We start from the raw sequence: 23,392 nt of genomic DNA, 5'->3' as shown, positions 1-23,392 counted from the left end.
CTACTAGAACCCCTGTTCGGACATATTTCTGTAAGTTACAGGTCTACAATTTAAAAAAAAAATTTCATGAAAAACAATGGATCACTTTTGGTACAGAAATCTAGACCTCAGTGTAACGCTCAGGTGGTTAAGGAAAAAAAAATTGGCAATTGGGATCTCTCTTAGATGGGAATTCCATTTCATTTGGAGTGATCACCAATTTTCTGTTTTGTCACAAGGAAAAGAAATGAAAGGGAAATCCTCAAGGGGAAACAAACAGCAAAAGAGAAGATTATATGTGTTTTAAACCTTTTGTACTCTCTCTGAGGTTGGCTCTATATATTGTACCTTGTGTTTATTGCCTCTTTTTGTCATGCAGGCATATACCACAGCAAGGTGGAGCATATCACAAAACATGCGTACATTGCCTTTCAAATGTTTCCATGCAGAACCCGTTGAGATATATTTTAGTGGTAACAGATTATGTGTCTAGAGTCACCCTCTATGGCATATAATATGTATTTAGAAAAAAAAAGCTACTAATTTATTACACAACCTTACCTGTCACACCAACAACTGTGGAGACCTTTCCTTCCTTGTCACCCCTTACAGCCCGAACACTGATGTCATAGGTTGTGCTTGGCCGTAACCCTGGGGGAAAAATGCCAACAATTATTACCCCATACATATCTGAAAATGGAATTACTATATTGTTGTTGTACGTTTCTTTGCTCATTTGCTGTTAACTCACACAACACAACAAAAGACACAAGATGGCATACAGAAAGCAAAGAGTGATTTTAGGTGTCATACAATAACAACACAATGTAGACTATTTATAAAGTAGGGAATCTGACATTCACTGAAACTTCCTTGGTGGAGAATCTGTTACTGCCATTAAAACACATGGGCATGGAATGTCAGATTCACTGCTATATAAAAAGACCCCAATGTGTATCACAGATTGCAGAGTTTATGAAGTTTTGCCTACAAATAAAAGTGATTCCAATGGATGGCATATTGTAAAGGCAACAACTAGCATATGATATATATACATATATATATATCAAAGGTCATTACAAATTCAAATGGAAAAAATAGGTGAAGATAATTGTTTGGGGTTTATACTTTACATTTTATCTATCAAGAGTTTAATATTAATGGACCTGAAAGCTTTTATAAAATGAATTTTAAATTTAATTTATGATTTTTAAAAGATTTGTTATTCCAAAGCCCAGAGCTTTACAAAATATAAAAGCTGGGCATACACCAACTACACAGATGGACAAAAGTGGGTTTTTGTTGTTTTTATTATATACATCTTTACCTGTATTTTTTTTCTTACCTATAATTTACCCTCAGGTGATTTGGGAGGATCTCATGTAAATCTATATAGGAAATTTTACAGTACTGACCTAAAAGAGTGCGTTTGGGAGACCAAGGATTGCCGCACCATCAGCCTGACATGTTTTCCTATGCAATCTCAAAAACAGGCTTATTGTTATTAACCTCATAAAACAGGCTCAGAGTAAAAGTGTTTTACAGAGCTATTTAATACCACAGAATTTGTGAAAATGCATTTAGAATTCAAGATCACTTCATATAAACAACAAGTTTAAAATAATCTGTAATTCTCAGTCTATGTGAGAAGTCATTTTTTATTATAGCTGATGAAGTGAGGTCAAACAGATGCAGAAATCTTCTTCAGATTTGTATTGTGCTGGATATATTTATTTCAACATCTCAAAACGTGTTGACGACGAGAGTGATTCCTCGATGAATAAACTAATTTATTCTGCAGAATTGTGTTTTCTTTTCTGTAGACGTTCCAATAGATGTGAAAGCATTAAATAAAAAATTATACTTATGAAGGGTAGGTTTATAAATATATTACAGGTTCCCCCACAAATTTAAGTGTATTTAAAGGCCAAACATTTTTTGAGTTCTGCATAGAGTTAGAAAAGTTTTTGTCAATCTCTTATATTCATTTAGTTCCATGTCCCCAGTGGAAAGATTGATCCTCTCTATTTGTGGTGGCCATTGTCACTGAGCCAGAAAGTGAGGTCAGATCCTAACGTTTTGAGTTGTCATTAGAGCAAGAGGTAAGGGAATATCCTTCAATTGGGACATTGATTTATTAGAGTAGCCAATAGACTTTAACTAGCTTCAATACATATGACATGACTATGGTAGGGACATTAACAAACTTTGTAAAGCTCTGCATAATATGCCAGTAACATACGCATTACACATACGACCCCCTTGCTCTAGTTTTAACCAAAGCAGTACATCAAAATACACAGAAGTTTTACAACTCTGCTATTTTGCAGATTCATTGTAAATACTGTATTAGGGTGCATTAGGGTTTTGTTCAGAGTAAATGGCACAATTCACATACATAACAAGATAACATTCAATACTGGTTTTCACGTGCAAAATGAGGTGCAGAGCCAGTCTAAATGACACAAAAGTGATGTGCACAGCTTCCTTTTTAGATTGCCTATCCCACCCAGGAACAGCAGAACATTTCTTTTCTCGCACAGTTCCATAATGCTTTTAATTGCAGAGCATGCTCAAGATGTTACCATAAAAATAATGACCATTTGTTTTCAGGTGTGCGCTTAAAGCTGTATACAGATTATACATTTTTTTAGCTGGAAATTAACTTTCTTGATTGTTTCAAGTGACAATACAAAAACACTGTTCTGTTCTATTGGGAGGGGAGGGTGGGATAGGGTAGGTAGCACAGGATATGAAAGTAGTCATCCACACTTGGTCATTCAGTGATCCACCACAGCAGATCACTAAATGATGTTGGGAGACCAATGTACACTTGCTAGATGATTACGATCATTTGACAACAATCATCTACCATCTGTATATAGCTAAAGACAACTGTAACCGATGTGGCCACAGCCAATGTTTTGTCAAACACATCCTCCCATGGACCCATCTTCATGTTGTAGTCCCTTAACCCCAACATTCTTCTAGTGCTTTTCTCTTTTATTATTATTATTACTACACAGTATTTATATATCTCCATCGTATTACGCAGCGCTGTAGAAAGTCCATAGTCATGTCACTAACTGTCCCTCAAAGGAGCTCACAATCTAATGTCCCTACTATAGTCATATGTCATTAATGCAGTATAAGATCAATTTAGGGGGAAGCCAATTAACCTAACTGCGTGTTTTTGGGATGTGGGAGCAAACCGGAGTACCCGGAGGAAACCCACGGAGACACGGGGAGAACCTGCAAACTCCATGCAGATAGTGTCCTGGCTGGGATTCGAACCTAGGCCCTAGCACTGCAAAGGCCGGAGTGGTAACCCCTGAGCCCACCGTGCTCATAAATTGGGCCTTCAGCTCTTTAAATTTAACAACTGTAAAAATAATGTTTCTCTAAGACATCTGTCTCTGCAAGTACAGAAATCTTTAGACAGTAGCCTGTGCATTAATTCCTAACTCCTTTGTTACCTTGAGGGCCAAAAATGCTCTGCTAACCTCTCAAAGATGTTCCCTGCATCTTGTGAACATATGGAAGCACTTAAACATAACTGCTACGGACAGACGTTACCAAATTGGGTATCTTTTGGCCTGTGTCAGAAGTCATGGAAAAAGCACTAACTCAACACAGAACATTGAAGCACTTTACAGTCACGTAACAAGAGACAATATCTGGGTAAAACAAGTGGCTAAAATAAGATTTATGCTTATTGTCGTCTAGGAACAATTTAATTGTACATTAGAATGGACTAATTGAGTCTCCAGATTTACTTAACCCATTACCATGAATGTTGTACATATATTTATTTTATGATATAGGATTTATTTTAAATTTAAAGGGTTTTTATATATTTTGAGTACTCAGGTCCCAAATATAAACCACAGATTGCTGGAAAAATATAGGATATCATTTTTGTACTAGAAAGGGCACTTTTGCTAAGTCTGCCATAATGTTCAAATATGCCCAACAGGTTATGGCTAAACCCTGAGGGCAGGCGGCAGAGTTTACATCAATTTAAAGGAATGTAAAAGATGGAATCTGAGATGTGCCATTAGGTAAGTATACTAAAGCCCTGTACAGACGTCAGATTCCTGTCACTGGAAATGCTTTCAATAAAAGAGAAAAAAAACATGTACACACATAGCTGTTTTGCTCTATTAAGTGGAGAGGGGAGAAGACAAGCAAACAGCACCCCACTGACCCCTTCTTGACAGCAGTCATTCCACTTGATCATTCATTGATCCATCAAAGCAGATTGATGAACAACATCAGGGGATTGCTCTACACATGTACAATCATACGATTACAACCATCCATCTAAAGCGATCATCATCTAGTGCAGTGTTTCTCAATCAGGCTTCTTTATAACTCCAAGGACACCAATGATCTTTAAGGCCATCTGTAAAGATGATATTCTTTCCAAAGGCATCATTCTTCCTACTGATCACCAGGCTAATGTAATGTGAGCTGTGGATATAATAATTATCGCAGGGGTTCCCGAAGATATGAAAGTTATTTCAAGGTTTCTTAAAGTGGTGCTTAAAGTATACCTGTAGATCTCTCATGGAGCCACTTGATAATAAATAGATATGAGTTCCATATGGTGTAGTTTATGCTGTTTATTTACTATGGTTGAGCTCCCAGTTGTGTTTACATTGTAGCATTTTAGGAGTCATTCTTCCAACTGACCACCACAATATTAAACTGTGAGCTGTGGATATAGTAATTATAGAAGGGCTTCTCTAAGATATGAAAGTTGTTTCAAGGGTTCCTTCATGTTAAAAAAAGGTCAAGAAACACTGCTCTATTGTGTGTAGCTTTATCATGACCTACCATGACATGTGCAATGAGCAGGATCTATGTTTAAGCTGACCTTGCACCTGTTCTTATATGGGAAGAGATCTTTTATCCTAACAATATTGCCAATTAGAAACACATGTACCATTGTTGGCAAATGAAAATTCCCTCTTTTGTTCAAATCTTTATTGCCCAACACTTTTGTGTGCCCATCTCCTATGTTACAGCTGTATCCCTGCTGCCCTGATAACATTCCTGCACTTTTAGCTCTTACAATTAGCAGAAACTGTTCTAGTTACAAATACTTTATATACGTAATGACGAAACGTGCTTCAACTATCTGCTATCATACGATACTGCCAAAAGTGGTTAACCAGATCACTGTAAAAATGGCCAAACCTAAGCGTGCATTTTGTAACAGAATATTACCTATCAACTCCTAGCACTTAGTCTGTTCAGCTTTTGCTTCTCTGAAGCTTGAATCTGTCAGTTTCTATTTTTTCCACATTCTCGCTCTTCTGCTGTACAGAAGAATTACCTGCTTTGAACATCTTTCAAGCTGCGATAGATTAAAGTGTTTTTTAAAGTATACCTGTAGATCTCTCAAGTCTCCCATGGAGCCTCTTGATAATTAAAAGATATGAGTTCCATATGGTGTAGTTTATGCTGTTCATTTACTATGGTTGAGCTCCCTGTCGTGTTTACATTTGTCCTACATGTTGGTGGATAGACGTCGCAAGGAAATGGTGAGATTAATTTACAAAAGAAGTTTAAGATGTTCACTTAGAAAAGTGAATTATCACTCTGCAAAACATAGTTTATTTAGTTTAGTGAATGTGGTGATAATTCACATTGCAAGGCTACTCAAGCATGTTAAAAAAATAAAAAGAACAGGGTATTCTTTAGCACACTCATATTACAGTGAACATACTCCAGTGTCTGTTTTGCCTTAATCAGAGAATTTATCAGCTAAAATATCCAATGTTAAATTGTTGTCTGTTTTAAATGAACAAAAGATCAGTTTTGTGAGTGACTTCTACAGCTTTAGAGCTCAACATATTAAATGGATGATTTCAATGGTACTGATAGCAATAGTTCTTGATGCTTTATATTTTACATCTCCTCTATAGGTAAATTTCCCAAACAAATGAAAATGGCATTTGCAGAACACTTTCCATATACTACATATGTTTGGAGCAGTTAGAAGGGTAAACAGGTGTCCTGTCTCTAGAATTATGTTTGGTCTTACAAGGATAAGACGTTATTCCTGCTGCTACTGACAGTGAGGCCACCAAAATGATTTTGTCTAGTACTGGTATTTGCCAAAATAAAGAGGCAATCCAAAATTAATTTTGTCATAAAAAACAGAATTTTAAATGGGAATGGCTGTTCAATTTAAAACTATAAATGATAGGATTTACTTTTCTTTTAGTAAACTTCCATGTCCTGCGTGTTTTGTCTCCTAAATTGGGGTCACTCACAATCTATTTAAAACAAAACCTTTTGTTTAATAAAGTTAATCTGCATACAGATGTTTGATAAATATTGTTAGCAATTAACGATTCTAGGATGCAAGATTCCATACATATAAGAACTGTCCTCACTACAGATGCAATCATGAGGACACCATGGATTTGTCAACTGACTACTGACGGTGCATGTGTGGTTCTGTGCATAATCACTTGCTGTTTAGCATCAACTTATACAAGCTTGTAAATAAATGATATTTGCCTAAATAAATCCACCATGCAGTAGCACTATGGTACCCATGGTCATAATAAGTGCTATTTTTTTACATCAATGGCTGGTATGGATGAATATCTGAGGATAGATTTGTTTGTTTTAAACAACATTTAACTGGCATATTTGCAAGTTGACAATAGTTATTTAACTTTATTTAATCTTTATTTTTAACTTTATTTCAAACTTTATTTATCTTAATGATGTTTTTAAATTAAAAAACCCTCCTTGATGACTGACCTTTAATGATATAGCTGGTTTTGGGATCTTTGCTCTGAGCTACTTGCACCTCTGTCTCAGCTCCACCTGGCTGGGCTGCATAGGTCAGTTTGAAGTAGTCCGCTCTCACTTCGGGATTCTCCCACTCCACCTCCAAAGAGTCTTCTGTCTCTTCTGTCACCCACAGGGTTCCTAGTTGTACATCATCTGAAAAAAAGACACCCCATGAGTGTATGCCATTATATTATCCATAGGTGTAGTAAACCCTGTGAATTTAGAGGCCTTAGATACTTTACAACTGCATCATTACAAGTTTCTCTTTTTAGATTATGAATTTTTTTTTTTTCATGTGAGATGTATACATTCATTGGCATTCATCACTAATTCACAATACAAATGAGTAAACTGATTCACAGATTAGATGAATTTCTATTATACTCAAATTTATCATTTTTAAATAAAAATCACTTGAATTCATATATTCTACACAGATTTGACAGATCTCTATGTACACATACAAGTGAAATAAATCTGAAAAAGAGAACCTAAACTGTATCTGTGCAGGGGTTGTCCAATCTCTAGCCACTATAGGGTAACCCATCTTTTCTTACTTGTTCTTCCTTGAAGTTCGGCAGGCTCGCTGGTCACACTGTTCTTCACCTGATACATAAGTATCTTGTACAATGTGCTGGGGTTCAGACCTCCGATCTGATAATAGTCTTGGTTTGCAGAAACTTTAATTTGCCTTTTCTGACTTTCATCATCAAATGGATAGTAAGTGATGTAGTAAAAATCCACTTCCAACAGCTGTTCCCAGGCAATGTTCAGAGAATCTTCTGTAGTGCTGATAAGACGCAAGTTCTGCACAGCCAAAACTAATAATATTAGAACAAATTAAAATTAGGATTAGCTGATGCATTGCCCCTTTCACAATTTTCACCATTTATGGAGTACTTGAGATGAGTTATAGTTTAAACAAAGCAGAGTAAGGTTAAGGTGCTTTCACAATATTATAGGGGTGTGGACAGGATGAGGCACATCAAAAGGCAAGAAATGTGCCTGATTAGGCCAATGGATGGAACACATGAGGCACAAGGAAAATTTGGCGATTGGTTCCTAAATACATGGTTTTTAACATGTGTTCTGTAAAAAAAAATTATAGTTCCTTGTCTGTAAACCATTGCTTACCTTCTGAACATGATTCTCCAAAAAATCCCTCCTCGCAGAAGCACTGGCCACCATCACAGCGCCCATTTTCACCGCAACTGATGACACAGTCCACCTCATGGCAGGTAGGTCCTAGGTAGCCCACATTGCACACACAGACACCATTAACACATTTGCCATTTTCTCCACAGGGTGGGATGCAGATTTTTTCAGAACAGTTGGGTCCTTCCCAGCCCTCATCACAGATACAAGCACCAGTAGTCAAGTCATATCTGCCATTCCCACTGCAAAGACTAGCGATTTCTAAAAGGGTAAAGATAATAAAATAAAGTAGTTATGACAAGTTTTTTTATAGTTGTTTTTACACAGTTGGAGATTGATAACTTGTATTTAATAGGAGGCACACACCCGCAGTTTTACATTTTCATTATAAAACACCTACACATTAACTTCAAATGGAGGCGGTTAGTGTAGTCATAGTCATGGCTGCTGTTGCCAAATTGATTTTTACAGTTGCAATCTTTAAAGTATTGCTCTAACCAAAAACCCTTTTTTAGTTATGGATTAAGTGGGGAAAGTTTTTATTGTTGGCTTTGGAAAGATTTCACAGCACCTGTCTCTAAAGACTTGCTAGAATATAAATGGAAATCTCCTCATAAAGGGTAGAAAACCACATCTCTAACAGTTGTTACTGAAGCTAGTGGCCAATTGTAAGATATTGGTTCTACTTATGTTCTGGTAGCTAAAGCAACAGTTTGGTTTTCCCATCATTTTCTCTACTGGGTAAAATGGTCCCCAGAGCAGATATTAGGGATAGATTACCTCCTTGAGGTCAGAAACCTTTCCACACTTTATTTTTTACATAGCAAAATAGTTTTTGGTGATGGTATATGTCAACCAAAGTATTCGGATTTAAGTAAATTGAGTTAGCCAGCTTTCTGATAGAAGCACATGCATTACAAGCTCACTGGCTGGTTTTACTTGTGGCTTGACTTTACTACTTTACCTTTATGGATAGAATTAAAATTACAAAATGTAATTTTTAAAAAGAAATCTTAACAACTACAAAACTAATTCCACAAATACATCCATGCGGAACCAGATAAGATTAATTATACTAATGTATGCATCATTTGCATGGGGAACATCAAAACCAAACCTTGTGCTTTTGTTCACAAGGAAAAGAAAAAATATCTGATGCTCGGGCAGAAGCGTTTGATGCGAAGGTACAAAGCAGCAGAATATGCTGGAAATTGTCCGTATTATACTGCAGACATCTGGAGATGGTAAAAATCAGGACCGGCTTTAGATTTAGGAAGCACTAAAGATTTAAACAGACATTGTAATTTTTTGACCTATCTTTAAAGTCATCCACTGGGGAAGCTAGATCAATGGCACTGTACAGTGCTCATGCCCATGAGCCTGCGTTCTGTCGGGGAACATGGTGTGCGGCTCTGGCAGGTGTGACCCGCCAGCGGGGTCCTTCCCCTGACCCCGCTCAGGAGTGCACTGGCCAGAGCCACGGACCACTAAAATTTTCTTGCGTACCACCGGTTGGCAACCTCTGCCTTAAACGATGAATAGTATGTGACTCTCAGGTCAGTTTAGGTGACACCAAGAATCTTTTTGGCTGTAAGGATGACATTCTTCCCATTGTCCGGCAATGTAAGAAGAATTCCTCCTACTGACACCAGCCTAATGTACTCTGAGCTGTGGATATAGTAATTATAGCAGGGGTTCTCTAAAGACATGAAAGCTATTTCAAGGGTACCCCCATGTTATAAAGGTTCAGGAACCCTGGTTTAGACATTAGTGTCCCATAAAGGAAAGGCAGTGGTACATTTAGTAATGTACCATTTTTTTAGGCTCAGTATTGAAGTAAAGGCAAACCTTTAAAAATAATTTGAATAGAGTGGTGGTCAGGTTTTTGCTGTATGTGTAGCCGTTAGGGAGATTCAATCTCTCTAATTGTCCTGAACACCAATGTTGTGAGAATGAAAATGAGAGAAATCCAAAAAGTTTAAGTTGCCATGAGAACAGGAATAAAAGGGAAATCTTGCAGTGGGGACATTTATTCATGCAACTGCTGTCCTCTCACTTACTTTTTAAGATAAACCTGACAGTGGTGTTAACCCTCTTGTACTCGGTCCAAAATTCAATTTAAGGTTTTTGATTTACTTCAGGCTGAACTCCAGGCAGGTTTTAAAAATATACAAATTATTTTAGTGTTGTATTCAGTATTGCAAAGCATTTCTTGTAATGCAATCAGGTAAGTACCTGAATTTGACTTTATTTAAGCCTCTTTCAATACCCTGCACAGAGAAGGGTGCTCTGATAAGAGGAAGGAGTGACAGGGAAATCGGCTCATCAGTTTGCTGTTTCTCTTTTCCCTGTCCAATCACAGGCTGGGGACGAGACCTATGGGTGATATTTACCTACAATAGAGTAGGGGGCTACTTCTATGGCACACAAAACAGCCCTGTCTATATGAGAACTGGGTGGACAGAAATGCAAGTCATTTGATGAGTAAAACAGCTCCCTTATGTATTTTATATTTTTGCTTTTAGCTGTTTAGCTGCCTGGAGTTCAAATTTTATAGAAGCAGTTTATGTTTCTGACAAAGTTTCTTACCAATGGAACAGTCATCTCCAATAAAGCCCTCATCACAGACACAGACGCCATTAACGCAGCGCCCATTTGGTCGACAGTCAACAGCGCATTTTTTTTCTTTGCAGTCTACACCGGTGTATCCCTCTTCACACTGACACACTCCATCGACACATTTACCGTGGGGGCTGCAGTCAACAGGGCACTTCTTCTTTCTGCATGCAGGGCCTGTGTATGGTTCTGTGCAAACACAGACACCATTCACACAAGTTCCAAACTTGCCGCAGTCATAGGCACACTTTTTAATGCTACAGTCATCCCCAGTAAAGCCTTCTGCACACTGGCAGACACCATCGATACACACGCCATTTCCTCCACAATTGCCTGGGCAGCTTCTCTTGGAACAGTTGGGTCCTTCCCAGCCTTCATCACACTGGCAGATACCCAGTTCAGGTACATATTTTCCATGTCCATTGCATTTACCTGAAAAACATGGAAAAAGGAGTAAGTAAACCTTGGGTTCTTTGTATTCTATTTTATTTTTTCAAAAGGAACCTAACTAACTTTGGAAATCGTGACCACAAAAGCACCCAGAAGGCAAGTGACTAGTCACCAGCACGGCCTGCGATCTCCCTGATCTTTTCCCTATTACTGACTTACCATGCCTTGTCCCCCTCTGTATCTCGGTGTGGTGGTGGCTATCTTCATAAGGGAAGGGTTTTGTTTCCTGATATCTGTGGGTTTTCATCAAAGAGAACACCGAACAACACTATAGCTGCAAGCAGCAGTGCCGTAGATGATTCCAAACTGCAAATATTTATCTATAGAGAACAGGGGTGCCTAGGTACACCAGGGCACTGGGGTGCCAAGAGGTTCTCCATTTTTCTGGAGGAAATAACAGCAAAATGTAGAAGTTTTCACTGAACAGCTTGGGCACAAATTCACATTACTTGGGGTTCATGTTAATATAGCAAATCTTCACTTTTTAAGTTCAGGTCCAATAAGTTAGGTGCTTTGCTCTAAATGTTTGCTCTGTATGTTTTTGTGCAATGCAATGCAAAGAAAATTTTCCAAAGTACCTTAAGCTAGGGAAGGTGCAGATGGGCAGTGAAGCTTTGAGCTGCAAAATGATCTTGAGCTGTAGAAGGACGGCTGGTCAGTGACATTGTGTTTTTTAAATTTCCGAATACTATTTAAATCCATCAAAATCTTGCTCATGTAAGAAATTACGACTGCCTTTGTGGTCAATCCTTGGATTTCAGTTCAGCATGCCTGGCCAATAGGGTATATCAAATCCCACCAGCATTGGTGCCACTGCCTGTATTTGCTTAATACAGTTGAAAGTATCTCATAGGTCTGCGCCCTGACTTCTAAGTGTCAATAGCAGGGCATGGGATCAACCATGAGATCAAGTCATTGCTCATCCAATGTCCCATCCTGCTTTGGATAACCAACATCAAAAACTGACTAACTGCAAAGAGCAAGGCTCTGACTTTCTTTAGTACTGGTTTATAACCCTATTTTACTAGTTCTTATGGGGCAACCACAACATATCTGGACTTTGAGTTATACAAACAGTTTTATCAAAGAAATGTTTGTGCTGCCTTTCATAGAAATGCATTATTATGTAGTTCAATGGACATGTTCACGTTCTCTGCAGGCTATTTTAAATGGACATTTTATTGTGCTATGCCTTCAAACAGAAAAAAAGGAGAGAACATAAAATGACAAAAAAAAAAAAACTTTGAAAATTGCTACCTATCTGTGATTCATTTTCAATGCAGTTTCTAAATATATAGAACTATTACGCTTGCCTATTGTCAGTATAATTTCTTCCAAAAATTCAATTCCGTCAGCAGGTTAGCAAAGGTGATTGTGAGATAATTATGAAAGGGATGAAGAACAAGTGTAGATAATTACGATGTATTGCTAACACCTGTATTTCAAGTACGTCTAAGATTCTTTTGCATCGCGAAGAATCTACTGCAGGGGGTCAGCTAAACTCTGTTAAATAAAATCTATTAAAATTCATCTGTTTAAAGATTTGTAACTGAAAGATATATTCAAGAAAACACGTATCTTTAATTACATCTTGTACCATACCAGTTTACTTGGTAAATTCAGTAACTCAGGCTTGTTGAGTAACAGTAATGGTGCTTGACATGAATTTGCTACACAAGTTTATTTGTGGAATTTTTATTGTCTCAGATAAAAGAAGAATTTTATGGCTAATAATGCATTATCTATCAGTTCGAGGAGGGATTTAATGTGAGTGTCTGAAAGATTTATTTAGGCCTACAGATAACTATGCTGAGCTTTTCTCAATGCAGTTTTTTCAGGTCCAAAATGCCATCTTGTGGCAGGTTGTGGCAATGCAACAGAACAAGGGCCACTTTGTTTTGGTGTAGGATAATGCATTTTGATAATCACTGCATGCAGCATTCAATGTTCATTAAGCAGAGATGTCAGGAAGCCCAGGGTTAGCGGTGAGATAATGAAAAGATCTGTTTTTTCTTTTTTCAACAATGCAGTAATAAAATAAAATATTAGGCAGTACCTCTTCATGTTCCTCTCTGATTCAGCTAACATGTTATATCAGGCTGGTCATCAACTTAAGCTTTATTTAAAAAGCAGCATTGAGATTTGTGAAAAATCAGACTGGCTGCCCATAGGCCAGTCTTGGAAAGCCAGGCCTGGAGTGTATGGGACATAGAGGATGGCCTGCATGCCTGGGGTGGGCAGGTAGCTAGCAGAAAAGGGTTAAGGTTTTAGGGGGGACGAAGTAATGTTCTAGGAGGGGAGGGTTGGAGGTGATGTAAGGTTAGGGGAGGGGTAAATGGTATAAAGTCAGTGGGTAATGAAGGGGCGGTTGATCGTTAGAAGTGCAGTTCGAAGAAAGATTCCCATCCTCCCAACCAGATAGCAAGAGGGATTTAAAGCAGTGAGGTCCTTGGGGGGTAGTTGATTTTTTTGGTGGGGTATCAGTGGTGGTGGAAGATCCATCTTGGGTATTAATAATTGTGATTGGATTGTTTGCGGGTGAGGACTGTATATTATTGGGGATATTGTTCCTGAGCTGGGGGTTTACGGCTGGGAACATAAATATCCTGATGGTGCAGATCCAAAATGAGGGGGTTAGTGCATGGGAAGAGAGCCCTCAAGGACGAGTTATTGTTAAGGGATAAAAAAGCTTGAAGGGGAATTGTTGGTATTAATATTGTTGATGTATTTTATTGTATGGTTATATATATATAAATTTGGATAAATATGGTTTAAATGGCTAATGTTATTTATTATTATTATTATTATTATTAATAAACAGGATTTATATAGCGCCAACATATTACGCGGCGCTGTACATTAAATAGGGTTTGCAAATGACAGACTAATACAGATAGTGATACAGGAGGAGAGGACCCTGCCCCAAAGAGCTTACAATCTAGTTATTTATAGGTTATTTATATTTGTAATAAAAGGCCTACAGACCATTAAACCAACCTTCTGGGGATGGATATTACAGAACTACAAAAAGAATCAGGGTCAGAATGTATACACCTTTCCCCTAGACTAACATTATTGTACCCCAAATAAATGGGTAGTCTTAGCTACACTAATAAAACCAGAAATGATAGCCCAACAAGCACAATAAGACCATAATACGGGAATCTGAAACAGACAGTTTTCACTATCCGCATTATCTGCATTTGGAACCAATACTTACAGGCAACAGTCATGACCAGTCATCTAAACCTGTGTTCCTCCAAAGGCTGACAGGGTTCCTTGAACAAAGTTGGGGGGCTAACACAACTTGGTTGAGCCAACTTCATGACTCTAATGATGTTTTTTTTTGTGGTATGGTATTGTAACCACCCATGTAAGGGAGCATTCTTTTAAAACCCACAAGTTTAAGGGTCTGGCCCCCGATAAATTGGTTTCAGAATGGGGTTTCCATGGAATCTGAACATTTTTTGAAGTGGTTCCTCCAGAGCAAAAAGGTTGAGAAAGGCAGGCCATGCCCGAATACATTTTAGAAAGCTTTAAGAGAGCTAAATAAATCAATGCCATTGATCACCCTGGGCTATTATATGCCAACTCTGCATTGGTATATAAATTGAGACTGGAGAAGAAATGTGTCATCAATGTATCTATTACAGTTGTGGTGTAAGGCTGTACCAGAAAGAAAATAGCAAAAAGGCAGTCTAAACCCTGTTAGTCCTCCAAACCAGTATTTTCACCCTTAATGGCATCAAGCATTATTCATAGCTTGCACTTACAGTAGTACCTCCAGTGCCTATACTACTATGAGCACCATTTCTGCCTGCAAGGCTTGTAATTTCAGCTCTTTTTGCATTGTCTGAGGTCCCACCCTTGCCCACTTCACCAGCAATTCTGCCCCTGCTAAGAGGAAAACCATACTACTGATTCAGAGTGATTAAACCATTAGTTACCTGCTCCACAACAGCCATCATAGCTTTCCTTCAATTCAGATATCTCTGATTCATATTTCTCCTTCATCTCAATGAAGTCTGCTTCCAATGCCTGGAGCCGGGCCAGGAGGTCCTTTAATAGTGAGTTTTTCTCACAGTCTGCACCTGGGTTCTGGAGCTGAAGATGATGCCGAAACACAAGATTATTTTTGTCTGATTGTACAGTTTGTAGCTGCTCATTGTCTTCCCCAGGAACACTGTAGATATGGGTGATTGTGAGTCCTTGCTGGCTGCTGCATTCTCCATCTTCTGTGGGTTTGATGGCAGCTGCTGAAGTTAGAAGATGGTAGGGGTAGCAGAGAAGGAGGCACTGAACCAAAACGCCCCACAGGGTCAAGAGCTCCATTTTGGGTCAGCTGTAGGAGCTCTGTTTACAAAATAAAAATAAAATTATTATAGTATTATATTTAGAATAATATTTCCTAAATGATTCTTTGATTGGATGCATTTGCTTGTTTATTAGCATTTTAAATTTATGCTTGCAGTGTTTCATTTTCATTTACAGATTTGTACCTTTTGCCAGTGGTTAGTGGAAGTAATTACATCACACATCAGCATCTTTTTTAAAATATGCTCAAGATAGATTTATTTGTATTGCTTTATATCAAATAATTCATTTATCTGTTTTACTCAATTTACACACCTGCATAAAAAATGGTTCATATAAGCACTGCCTGGCAAACACTGCAGAGGATGCATGCAAAGGAAAAGTCTGAGCCCTATTCTGATACTGATCATTTTTGCTTCACACACCAACATGTGCACTTGTCCCATAATGCCATCTGTCTTTTATTCTAGTTCTAAGCCCTTCCAATCCTTAGAAGGCAACTGTGCCCTTGTTGGTATTAGTAGTATCTCTTGTATCTTCTCCTGTGATGCTTCCAGCAGTAATGACCCCAGCTACATATGAGTTTACCAGTCTTCTTAAAGAAAGAGTCAAACCTGATCTATCATATTCACAAATATCTGCAAACACTGCCTGACAAAGGTTTCTTTGGACTCCAGAAGCAAAATTAGTAGCCCTAGGAAAGTTAATGCAGCAACCTCAAACTCATTTAGTGACTACTAAAGAGTGAAACAGAACCAGTGTGTATTTTCTATTGATTAGATGGACAGGTGGCATTTTATGGTGATGACATAATTACACTGATGCATTATTTTACTCACCCATTAAGGAAGTTGTATACTTTATTGCTGGGGTAAATGGCTTAGTGTCTTAAGTCACATGTTGTCAGTCACTCCTCAAACAGGGAAACCTCTAATAAAAGTAGTTTGTTGGGGATCCATAGAAGTGCTTTTAAAGCATGCTTAGGAACCGGTAAGGGTTGTAAAAGCTCTCTTGATCAGTACTTGGTACCCATACATGAACTTAAGAGTCTCCTTATGTAATCATGATGTGACCCTGTTATTTTAATCTGGGATACATGATATATCAATTTTGTAAATGAAGTAATGATTTATAGAAGAAAGTTTTCTGATATGGAAATGTATTGAAAGTTCCTTTAAAAAGTCTTCCCTCTATGAAGTATAGTTATTCTGGGACTAGCGTCATTTATTTAATCACATATTGTTATCTACATTGAGCTCCCTTTAACAGTTTCCATTAGGGACTACTTAAACACATCAAATTTCTAATGTGTAATCAGAAGGTTCTAATTTCAGACATTTCGATACATAATAAGATATGTACAGAGGACAATATAGTTCAAAATCAGTACAGTCCACATATACTCACAAAAATTCACAAAGTCACAAATTTTAGTGATAGTCTATTGAAAAGTACTAAAATAGGAATGAGGTACAATCCATGTGCTGTGCTACTAAAAACAAAACGCAGCAGCACTGATGCATTTGGACAAGTCATACGGAAAATAAAGGAAGAGATTGATAGTAAAAGTGTTTGCAATGCAGACCCAATAATTATTAGTGCCGTCGAAGTGCCATCAAAGCTCCACGCTCCTGCACCTAATAAAGGGACAATATTTTATCTTGATCATAGGGACCTGGCCTGATAGAGTACTATGTGCTTCCAGTGTAAGCGTAAAAGTTGTAGGAGACATCAGGAGAACATGTGTGTGGCAATGCCTGATCAGACACGCACTATGGAAAATCAGGAACATAGACAGAGGAATGTGGCCTATAGCTTCTTATGGTTACCATGAATTTATGTGCCATAAATGACACCACATGTGAAGCACATCACATTTATGTTTTTTTGTGTTCTGTGTAATATAAGGTACATTTCCATTGGAACTGAGAATTCAAGCAAGTTACAGAATATGGTAACTAAAAATAAGGAGCTCATATACCTTGTTGTATAAAATGTTATTTTTCTTTGGCTGGCCAAATTTTGTAAATGCTTTCACTGACCCAGAAACAGCTTGCTGTAAGTTGAAAATCTTAATTTAGAAAAGAATTGAGGGCATTGCATTGAAATGGTAGGTCAGAGGTGAGCAATGTTAGCCTACACATATCTACAGCTGCAAAGTTCTCCGTCAATAAAACATGTACAGCCGGAAAATGTAGGCTTTCAATACCGGACCTTGCTTCCTAAAAATGCCATTTACATGTCTTCCAAGCTGATTCAGCTGCCTGAACATTACATTATACATTACTGACCTAGAATAAGCATACTCATAAGGGGTTTGAACCTTGCTTTAACATCAGCTTCCACTGGGCAAATGACTTATTACATTTTTAGAATAGAGTCAGTCAGCAATGGCAGCCAATATGTTCTTCTCAGGTTTCTGAAGCACATATTCAACTATAAAATTTTATTTAGTTTTGGATAACAAAGATTTCATAATCTGTCCAGGTTTTATTGCTCCATAGTTACATACAATATATTATTCATTTGTAGTATTCATTCCAAATAAAAAGCAGAACCCAAACAACATTTTTCAACAGGTACAACAAAATCCCCCCATTCATCAAGGCTGAAGGTATTAGATGGACTTAAAACAGGACTCTGTTTAGGTTGATTAAGAAAAGAGGTGACCAAAGCATTATAATGGATAAGCAGCTTGTGAAGTGGCATACTGATGTTTGATTTCTGTCTGCGCCCTACTCATCTTTTATCCAAATTTAACATGAACGCTGCTTAAAATAGGAATATGTTTTTGGCAAAGAGAATGTTTTTGGATAAAGAGAATGAACTTTTTAAGACATTCTGTGCCATCCTGTCCCAATGAGAATCACATCCCTCATTTTTTCTATAAATGTCATAAAATCCAACAGTGAAATTAAAATTTTCTGACAGGGTCGCTGATATAGATTTTTAACTTTTTGCCCTATTTGTTTTTATGTACCTGTTAGTATTTTAAGCAGAAGTCCATGCAAAAACAAGAAGATAAAAATGAATAATCAATAAAAGATACAATGTAGCTTTTATTGCAACAATAAATTCAATTTTAGAGATTTCCCACATTGTGTTTTTCTGCCACAACATGCCCTCAGGCTGGGGCAGTGTCATTCAAACTACCCCAGTCTGTAACTGGCCAGTGAGAAGAAATGGTGAGTTCATCTATCACATCACATTCCAGCCCAGCTCATTAAGGACTGAAAGCAATGGGCTAACAAACCCATAGCAGCCCTTTTGCTATGGAAAACGGGATGGAAGCTGGCCATATAGGGGAGAATGTTGAAGAATTAAAACATAGAAAATCTGTGTGCATGTGAAGATAACCAATTCAGTACGGAATGTGTCAGGAAACGTTTATCAGGCTGGCAATTTTGTGGTGTGCATCACTGCAATATCCCACACCAGCTATTTTGTCCAGCAATGTCACTTTCAGCAGCCAGGAGAATAAAGAAATAAAGCTGCAGCCCCTGCTTCCCTTTAGCCGTGCAGCCTGGTGTATTTTATCGGCATCCCCAGCACATACTCTGAGGCTGTGCACAGCTGAAGGGGATTTTAGAGGCTGATCAGTTCCTGACTTTATCCCGCGCTGCCATTGGCTACTTTATATCTTCTACTTTATAGCCTCCCTGCTCCCAGGCCCCAGTGCCTATTGTAGTGTTAAGCTAAGCTAACTTGCTGTTGGTGTGTGAATTTGTGTGATTTACTGTTGCTGACCTTGCCTGTTTCTGACCCTGTGAGTTTATGCTGCCTTGTCTGACCTTTTGCTTGTGACCCCGACCCTGCTTATGTTTTACCCATGTGTACCTCCTCTGGTGGACGGATTTCATGTGAATGGCCTTGGCTCTGTATTCTGGACTTGTATCTGCTGGAATCTTGGTGCTGCTTTGTTTGTGGGCTCCTGGTCCTCTGCCAGCCCTTCCAAAGTCATCATCCCTTGTGCACCAAGTCCTGGGGGCAAAGCAACCATTCTTCAGAGGCTGAGCGGGGGCTTGCTTTAGGTCAAGATTGCTGAGTTAGATTGGGGGACTGGTGTCTGGTGAGTAGTCTTGCTGGACCAGGGCCTTACATACAGTGTGAGACTTCAGAACTATTATTTGTAGTCACAGATCCCATTTTCCTAATGTGCGGTAAGGAGAATTTGCTTAGCTTTAGCTGTCTTAGTCAGTTAGGGTTTTCAACAAAATGGGGCCCTGAGCAAATATTTTAGCCCCAAAATACACAGTGAGACCCCAAATACACATTTTTTCAGTTATCTGAATTCCTGTCATTATGTCATTTGAAGACTCAGAGAAGGAAGGGACCCTGAAGATTTGCCCGGTTTTCCCTACTGTAAAACTGCCGGTAGTCTTAGTAGTGTACGTGTATTGCCCCCAGAGCTTCCGGCCATCTTTGCTAGTATGACAGTTAACCCTATCGGAATAATAAATTCGTCCTCACACCTCAAAAATCCCAGAGTATCCTCAGTTAAAAAAAAACTGACAGCTGTTCCTAGTTCTGCAAAGCAAACCACTGTTTAAAAAAGTCTGCATTAGGGTTGTAGAGTAATTGTGTGAACGAGTGCTCAGAATTATGTCAAATTATAAAATATTGTGTTGGTCATTATTATTACAACTCTTGATTTTTCTGTTTTACTAATTACTGTACCATTACTATACCAGCACATGCTTGCTGTAGGAAGGGTGAAAATAATTTACAATGAGGACCTAAGATCTCAGATGCTGATAAAGGACTGCTGGGATAATGAGAATATTAAATCAGGTACCTAATGACGTATTAATGAATACAAAATATAGGATGTATAACAGAATACAATATTGTGTGTCTTTTAATACCTGCCTTGAGTTAACTGGTATGTTATAGTTTTCTCTTCTTTGCAATTGCAGAGTTTCTAATTAGCAACTACTACGTCCGGGCTATGTCTTGTACCCATCGCCCTCCCTACATCATGGATACTGACAGCACATGCCATGCACAACAGCAGGATGCCAGGAGGTGAATCGCACACAGACTGGATAATCCTGGTAATTTTTGCTTAGCTGATGACTACTCTAAAACATGGGGATGTTTTATGGACCTCTGATAAGAAAATGTGGGGCATACCCATCTTCATGGCTAAGCTTCATGGCTACTGGAATTTAAAGCCCAGGAATGACTAGTGAGAAATATTGACTCCCTTAAAATGATTCTGTAATTATAAAAGTTTGGGGGCTTCCATTGCTGGCTCTTCATTAAAAAATGCTTATGCCTGCTGTGTCTGCCTTTAATACTTTTGATAAAAAGGACCCAGATTAGGCTTGCTGTACATAAGTTTCCGAATTCCTTATGTTTTACTTGATCCTCAGGCATCAATATACCAGCCAAAAGAGTAACATTCTTATCATGTGGCAGCCCCCATACTAATTTCATGACTGAGTCACTTTTAATAAGGACCTCTACATTCATTTTAACATTGTCCAGGTTTATACATTATTAAAAATTTTTATATTTTTTTTTCTATCTATAAAATGTTAAAAAAAAATATTTATATATATATAATTATTTAATATATTATATACAGTTTGGCACAGTTTAGGCTCACATTTAGCTCTAGTGTCCTAGCTGATTTATGTAGATGATCATGTGACAGTTGCAGGTTTCAATAAAAAATGAAAATATTATATCTGGCAGAGAACAGACATCTTGACAGGAGCCCTTTCCCTTAGGATGATTTGCAGAGCAAAGGTTAGCAATCCTATCTGACCCTTGGAATTGAATGGACAGAAAGAATAGTGAAAATCCCAACACATCATCATTTAAAATGAAGAAGAGATATCAGCAGGGAAGATTGAACAAATGTGGTATTAATGTAAATGGTCTGTTCAAATGATGTATTACTAATTCAAACCCATGTACAAATGCACAGAAGTGCAATTGTATGTATTAAAGTAGATCCCTGCTAACAACTATTTTCATCCATGTGGTAAAAAAACATAATGCAAAAAACAAAAGCAATAATGCAAAAAAACTAAAACTAAAATTTAAAATGTAAAGTATATAACAAAGAAAAACTTCATATGTAAATATGTAAAGTAAAGGTTCCTCTATGACAGGATAAACAAGTCCTAATTCCATTTGCTAAATTTGTATGCTCTCCTCTGGATGATAAGGTCTATTGGGTTTTTATCAGGAATATGTTTATTTCCCTATTGGTTGACTTGACTCTTTTTTCTTAACTAACTAACTTTATTCCCCCTGACTGAACTTAATCTTTCTTCATTTGTTCACAGGTTTCCCTTCCCAGGCACTGCAGATCACAGTGGAAGAGTTTTAACAACAGAGGCAGTGCTGTCAATGAAAAATGTAGTGGGTGGGACTAGGTGTGGCCAGGTACTGATTGATAACCTACAGGCTTTTGAATCAGTAGTTACAATGCTGATAGCTATGCTCCCTGCAATAGTTTTTTACCCATTGTAGTGTAAACAGGAACAGCCCGCATGAGATTTGAAACTCTACTCTAAGCAAGAGCAAGTATAAAGTGTTTAAATGAATATAACCACGGTACAGGATCATATAAATTGCATTAATTGTACCCCATCAGGTAGTTTTTGGTTAAATAGGGGAGACAGAAACACTGAAGCAGAAACACTGGGGCTGTGAATTTCAAAATAGTATTTTAATTATAAGTGATGTGCAATGTAACCCACTGGCTTTTTATTGCTCCCTGTTGGTTAAAGTACTATTGCACTTCAACTATATAATACAATATTAAAAAAAAGTCTTGCAACCCAGACTTTTAGTACATTAGCCGGAGAAAACCAAACTTCCCAGGGAAAACCCATACAAACAACATACACACCCTATGCAAAGCATAATGCCTGAGTTTCAGACATTCACCCAAATGCTGCAAATGTGAAAGCCTCTGAGCCATCATGCCACCCAGGTAACCCTTGAGCATAAATATGAGAGATTCAACTTGACTTTAAAGTTGCACTCCCATTCTTTGTGCCAACTGGATAAAGTGGCCTTAATGTGTAGCCACCAAGCCAGGAAATATTAGAAGTCTAACCAGATCAGCAAATTTTTAATCCTTGCCCAATTCTTGCCAAAACCAAAAAATTGAAGTTCAGGGGTTTCAATTACATGGTAACAAACCATAGATAAAACTGCACATGATGACTCTATATGTACAGAGTATGTACATTATTATTATCAGATAAACCAGCATATTCCGAACTTTCAGCCAGGGCCAAGGAATTCTGAGCAGAAATGTTGCTTTATTTTAGGCCCTGACATAAGTATGTCAGCAGCACCCCGCTGTGAAGAGTAATGAAAGGAATCACACTTAGTAAAATATTTGTTTGTTGTCACCTAATTGTGGTAAACAGATGTGATTTACTGTGTTGTGGTAAATGACTGGATATTAAAATGAAACAGATGTAGACATTCACACAGAGGGTGAAAACAGATGTAGAGGAAGGTGGGGGAAACACAAGGGAGACACGGAATGAATTGCACTAGGTACCCGCTGACAATAGCTGACAATTGGTTTTGGATAATGATCCATGTGCCAAAAGGGTCTTTTCCAATGCAGATACTGTATATCTGTACACCTATGTACACTTGTGTCTGCCAGGCTGTATATATTTGTACAGCACCTCCAATAGGTCATACCTGCCCTACAAAGAGCCAGACTATATCTAAAAGTGTTGTACAAACCACCTACAGGCTCATCTGGGTGTGCATTTCACTGCATTACATACGTTTCCATCAAAATCACTATTTCTTTCTATATGTTCTGCTTTGTTGCTTTGCGCATTTATACGGTCTACCTACACCTATGCTTGTGCCCTTGCCAAGCTTTAAAGTACATTTACACTACATAAAATGTGTCCACATTCATCCTAACCTCTTTGATACATAGGGCGTGATTTATTAAAGCTCTCCAAGGCTGGGGAGGACACACTTTTATCAGTGAAGCTGAGTGATCCAGCAAACCTGGAATGGATCTTGATTCAAAACATTTGTTAGCAAATAGCAAATGACTTTGAAG

General features: G+C 38.0%; 1 protein-coding gene across 1 annotated transcript in view; it reads right to left on the bottom strand.

Moving 5' to 3' along the window:
- Positions 1-15,364, bottom strand: part of LOC140336200 (tenascin-N-like) — a 42,791-nt gene extending 27,427 nt beyond the window's left edge. Inside the window, exons 1-6 of the mRNA XM_072419208.1 lie at positions 14,964-15,364; positions 10,540-10,998; positions 7,930-8,211; positions 7,353-7,616; positions 6,763-6,948; positions 541-630 (exon numbers count right to left, since the gene is read on the bottom strand). Of these exons, the coding sequence (XP_072275309.1) occupies positions 541-630; positions 6,763-6,948; positions 7,353-7,616; positions 7,930-8,211; positions 10,540-10,998; positions 14,964-15,348 (1,666 nt within the window). The 5' untranslated portion in view covers positions 15,349-15,364. The remainder of the gene's footprint in view (positions 1-540; positions 631-6,762; positions 6,949-7,352; positions 7,617-7,929; positions 8,212-10,539; positions 10,999-14,963) is intronic.
- Between the last annotated feature and the right edge of the window lie 8,028 nt (positions 15,365-23,392).

This window comes from Pyxicephalus adspersus, chromosome 8, assembly GCF_032062135.1.
Source record: "Pyxicephalus adspersus chromosome 8, UCB_Pads_2.0, whole genome shotgun sequence".
Classification (NCBI taxonomy): domain Eukaryota; kingdom Metazoa; phylum Chordata; class Amphibia; order Anura; family Pyxicephalidae; genus Pyxicephalus; species Pyxicephalus adspersus.
The sequence above is the reverse complement of the archived record's forward strand: the minus strand, read 5'-3'. Positions and strand labels throughout refer to the sequence as shown.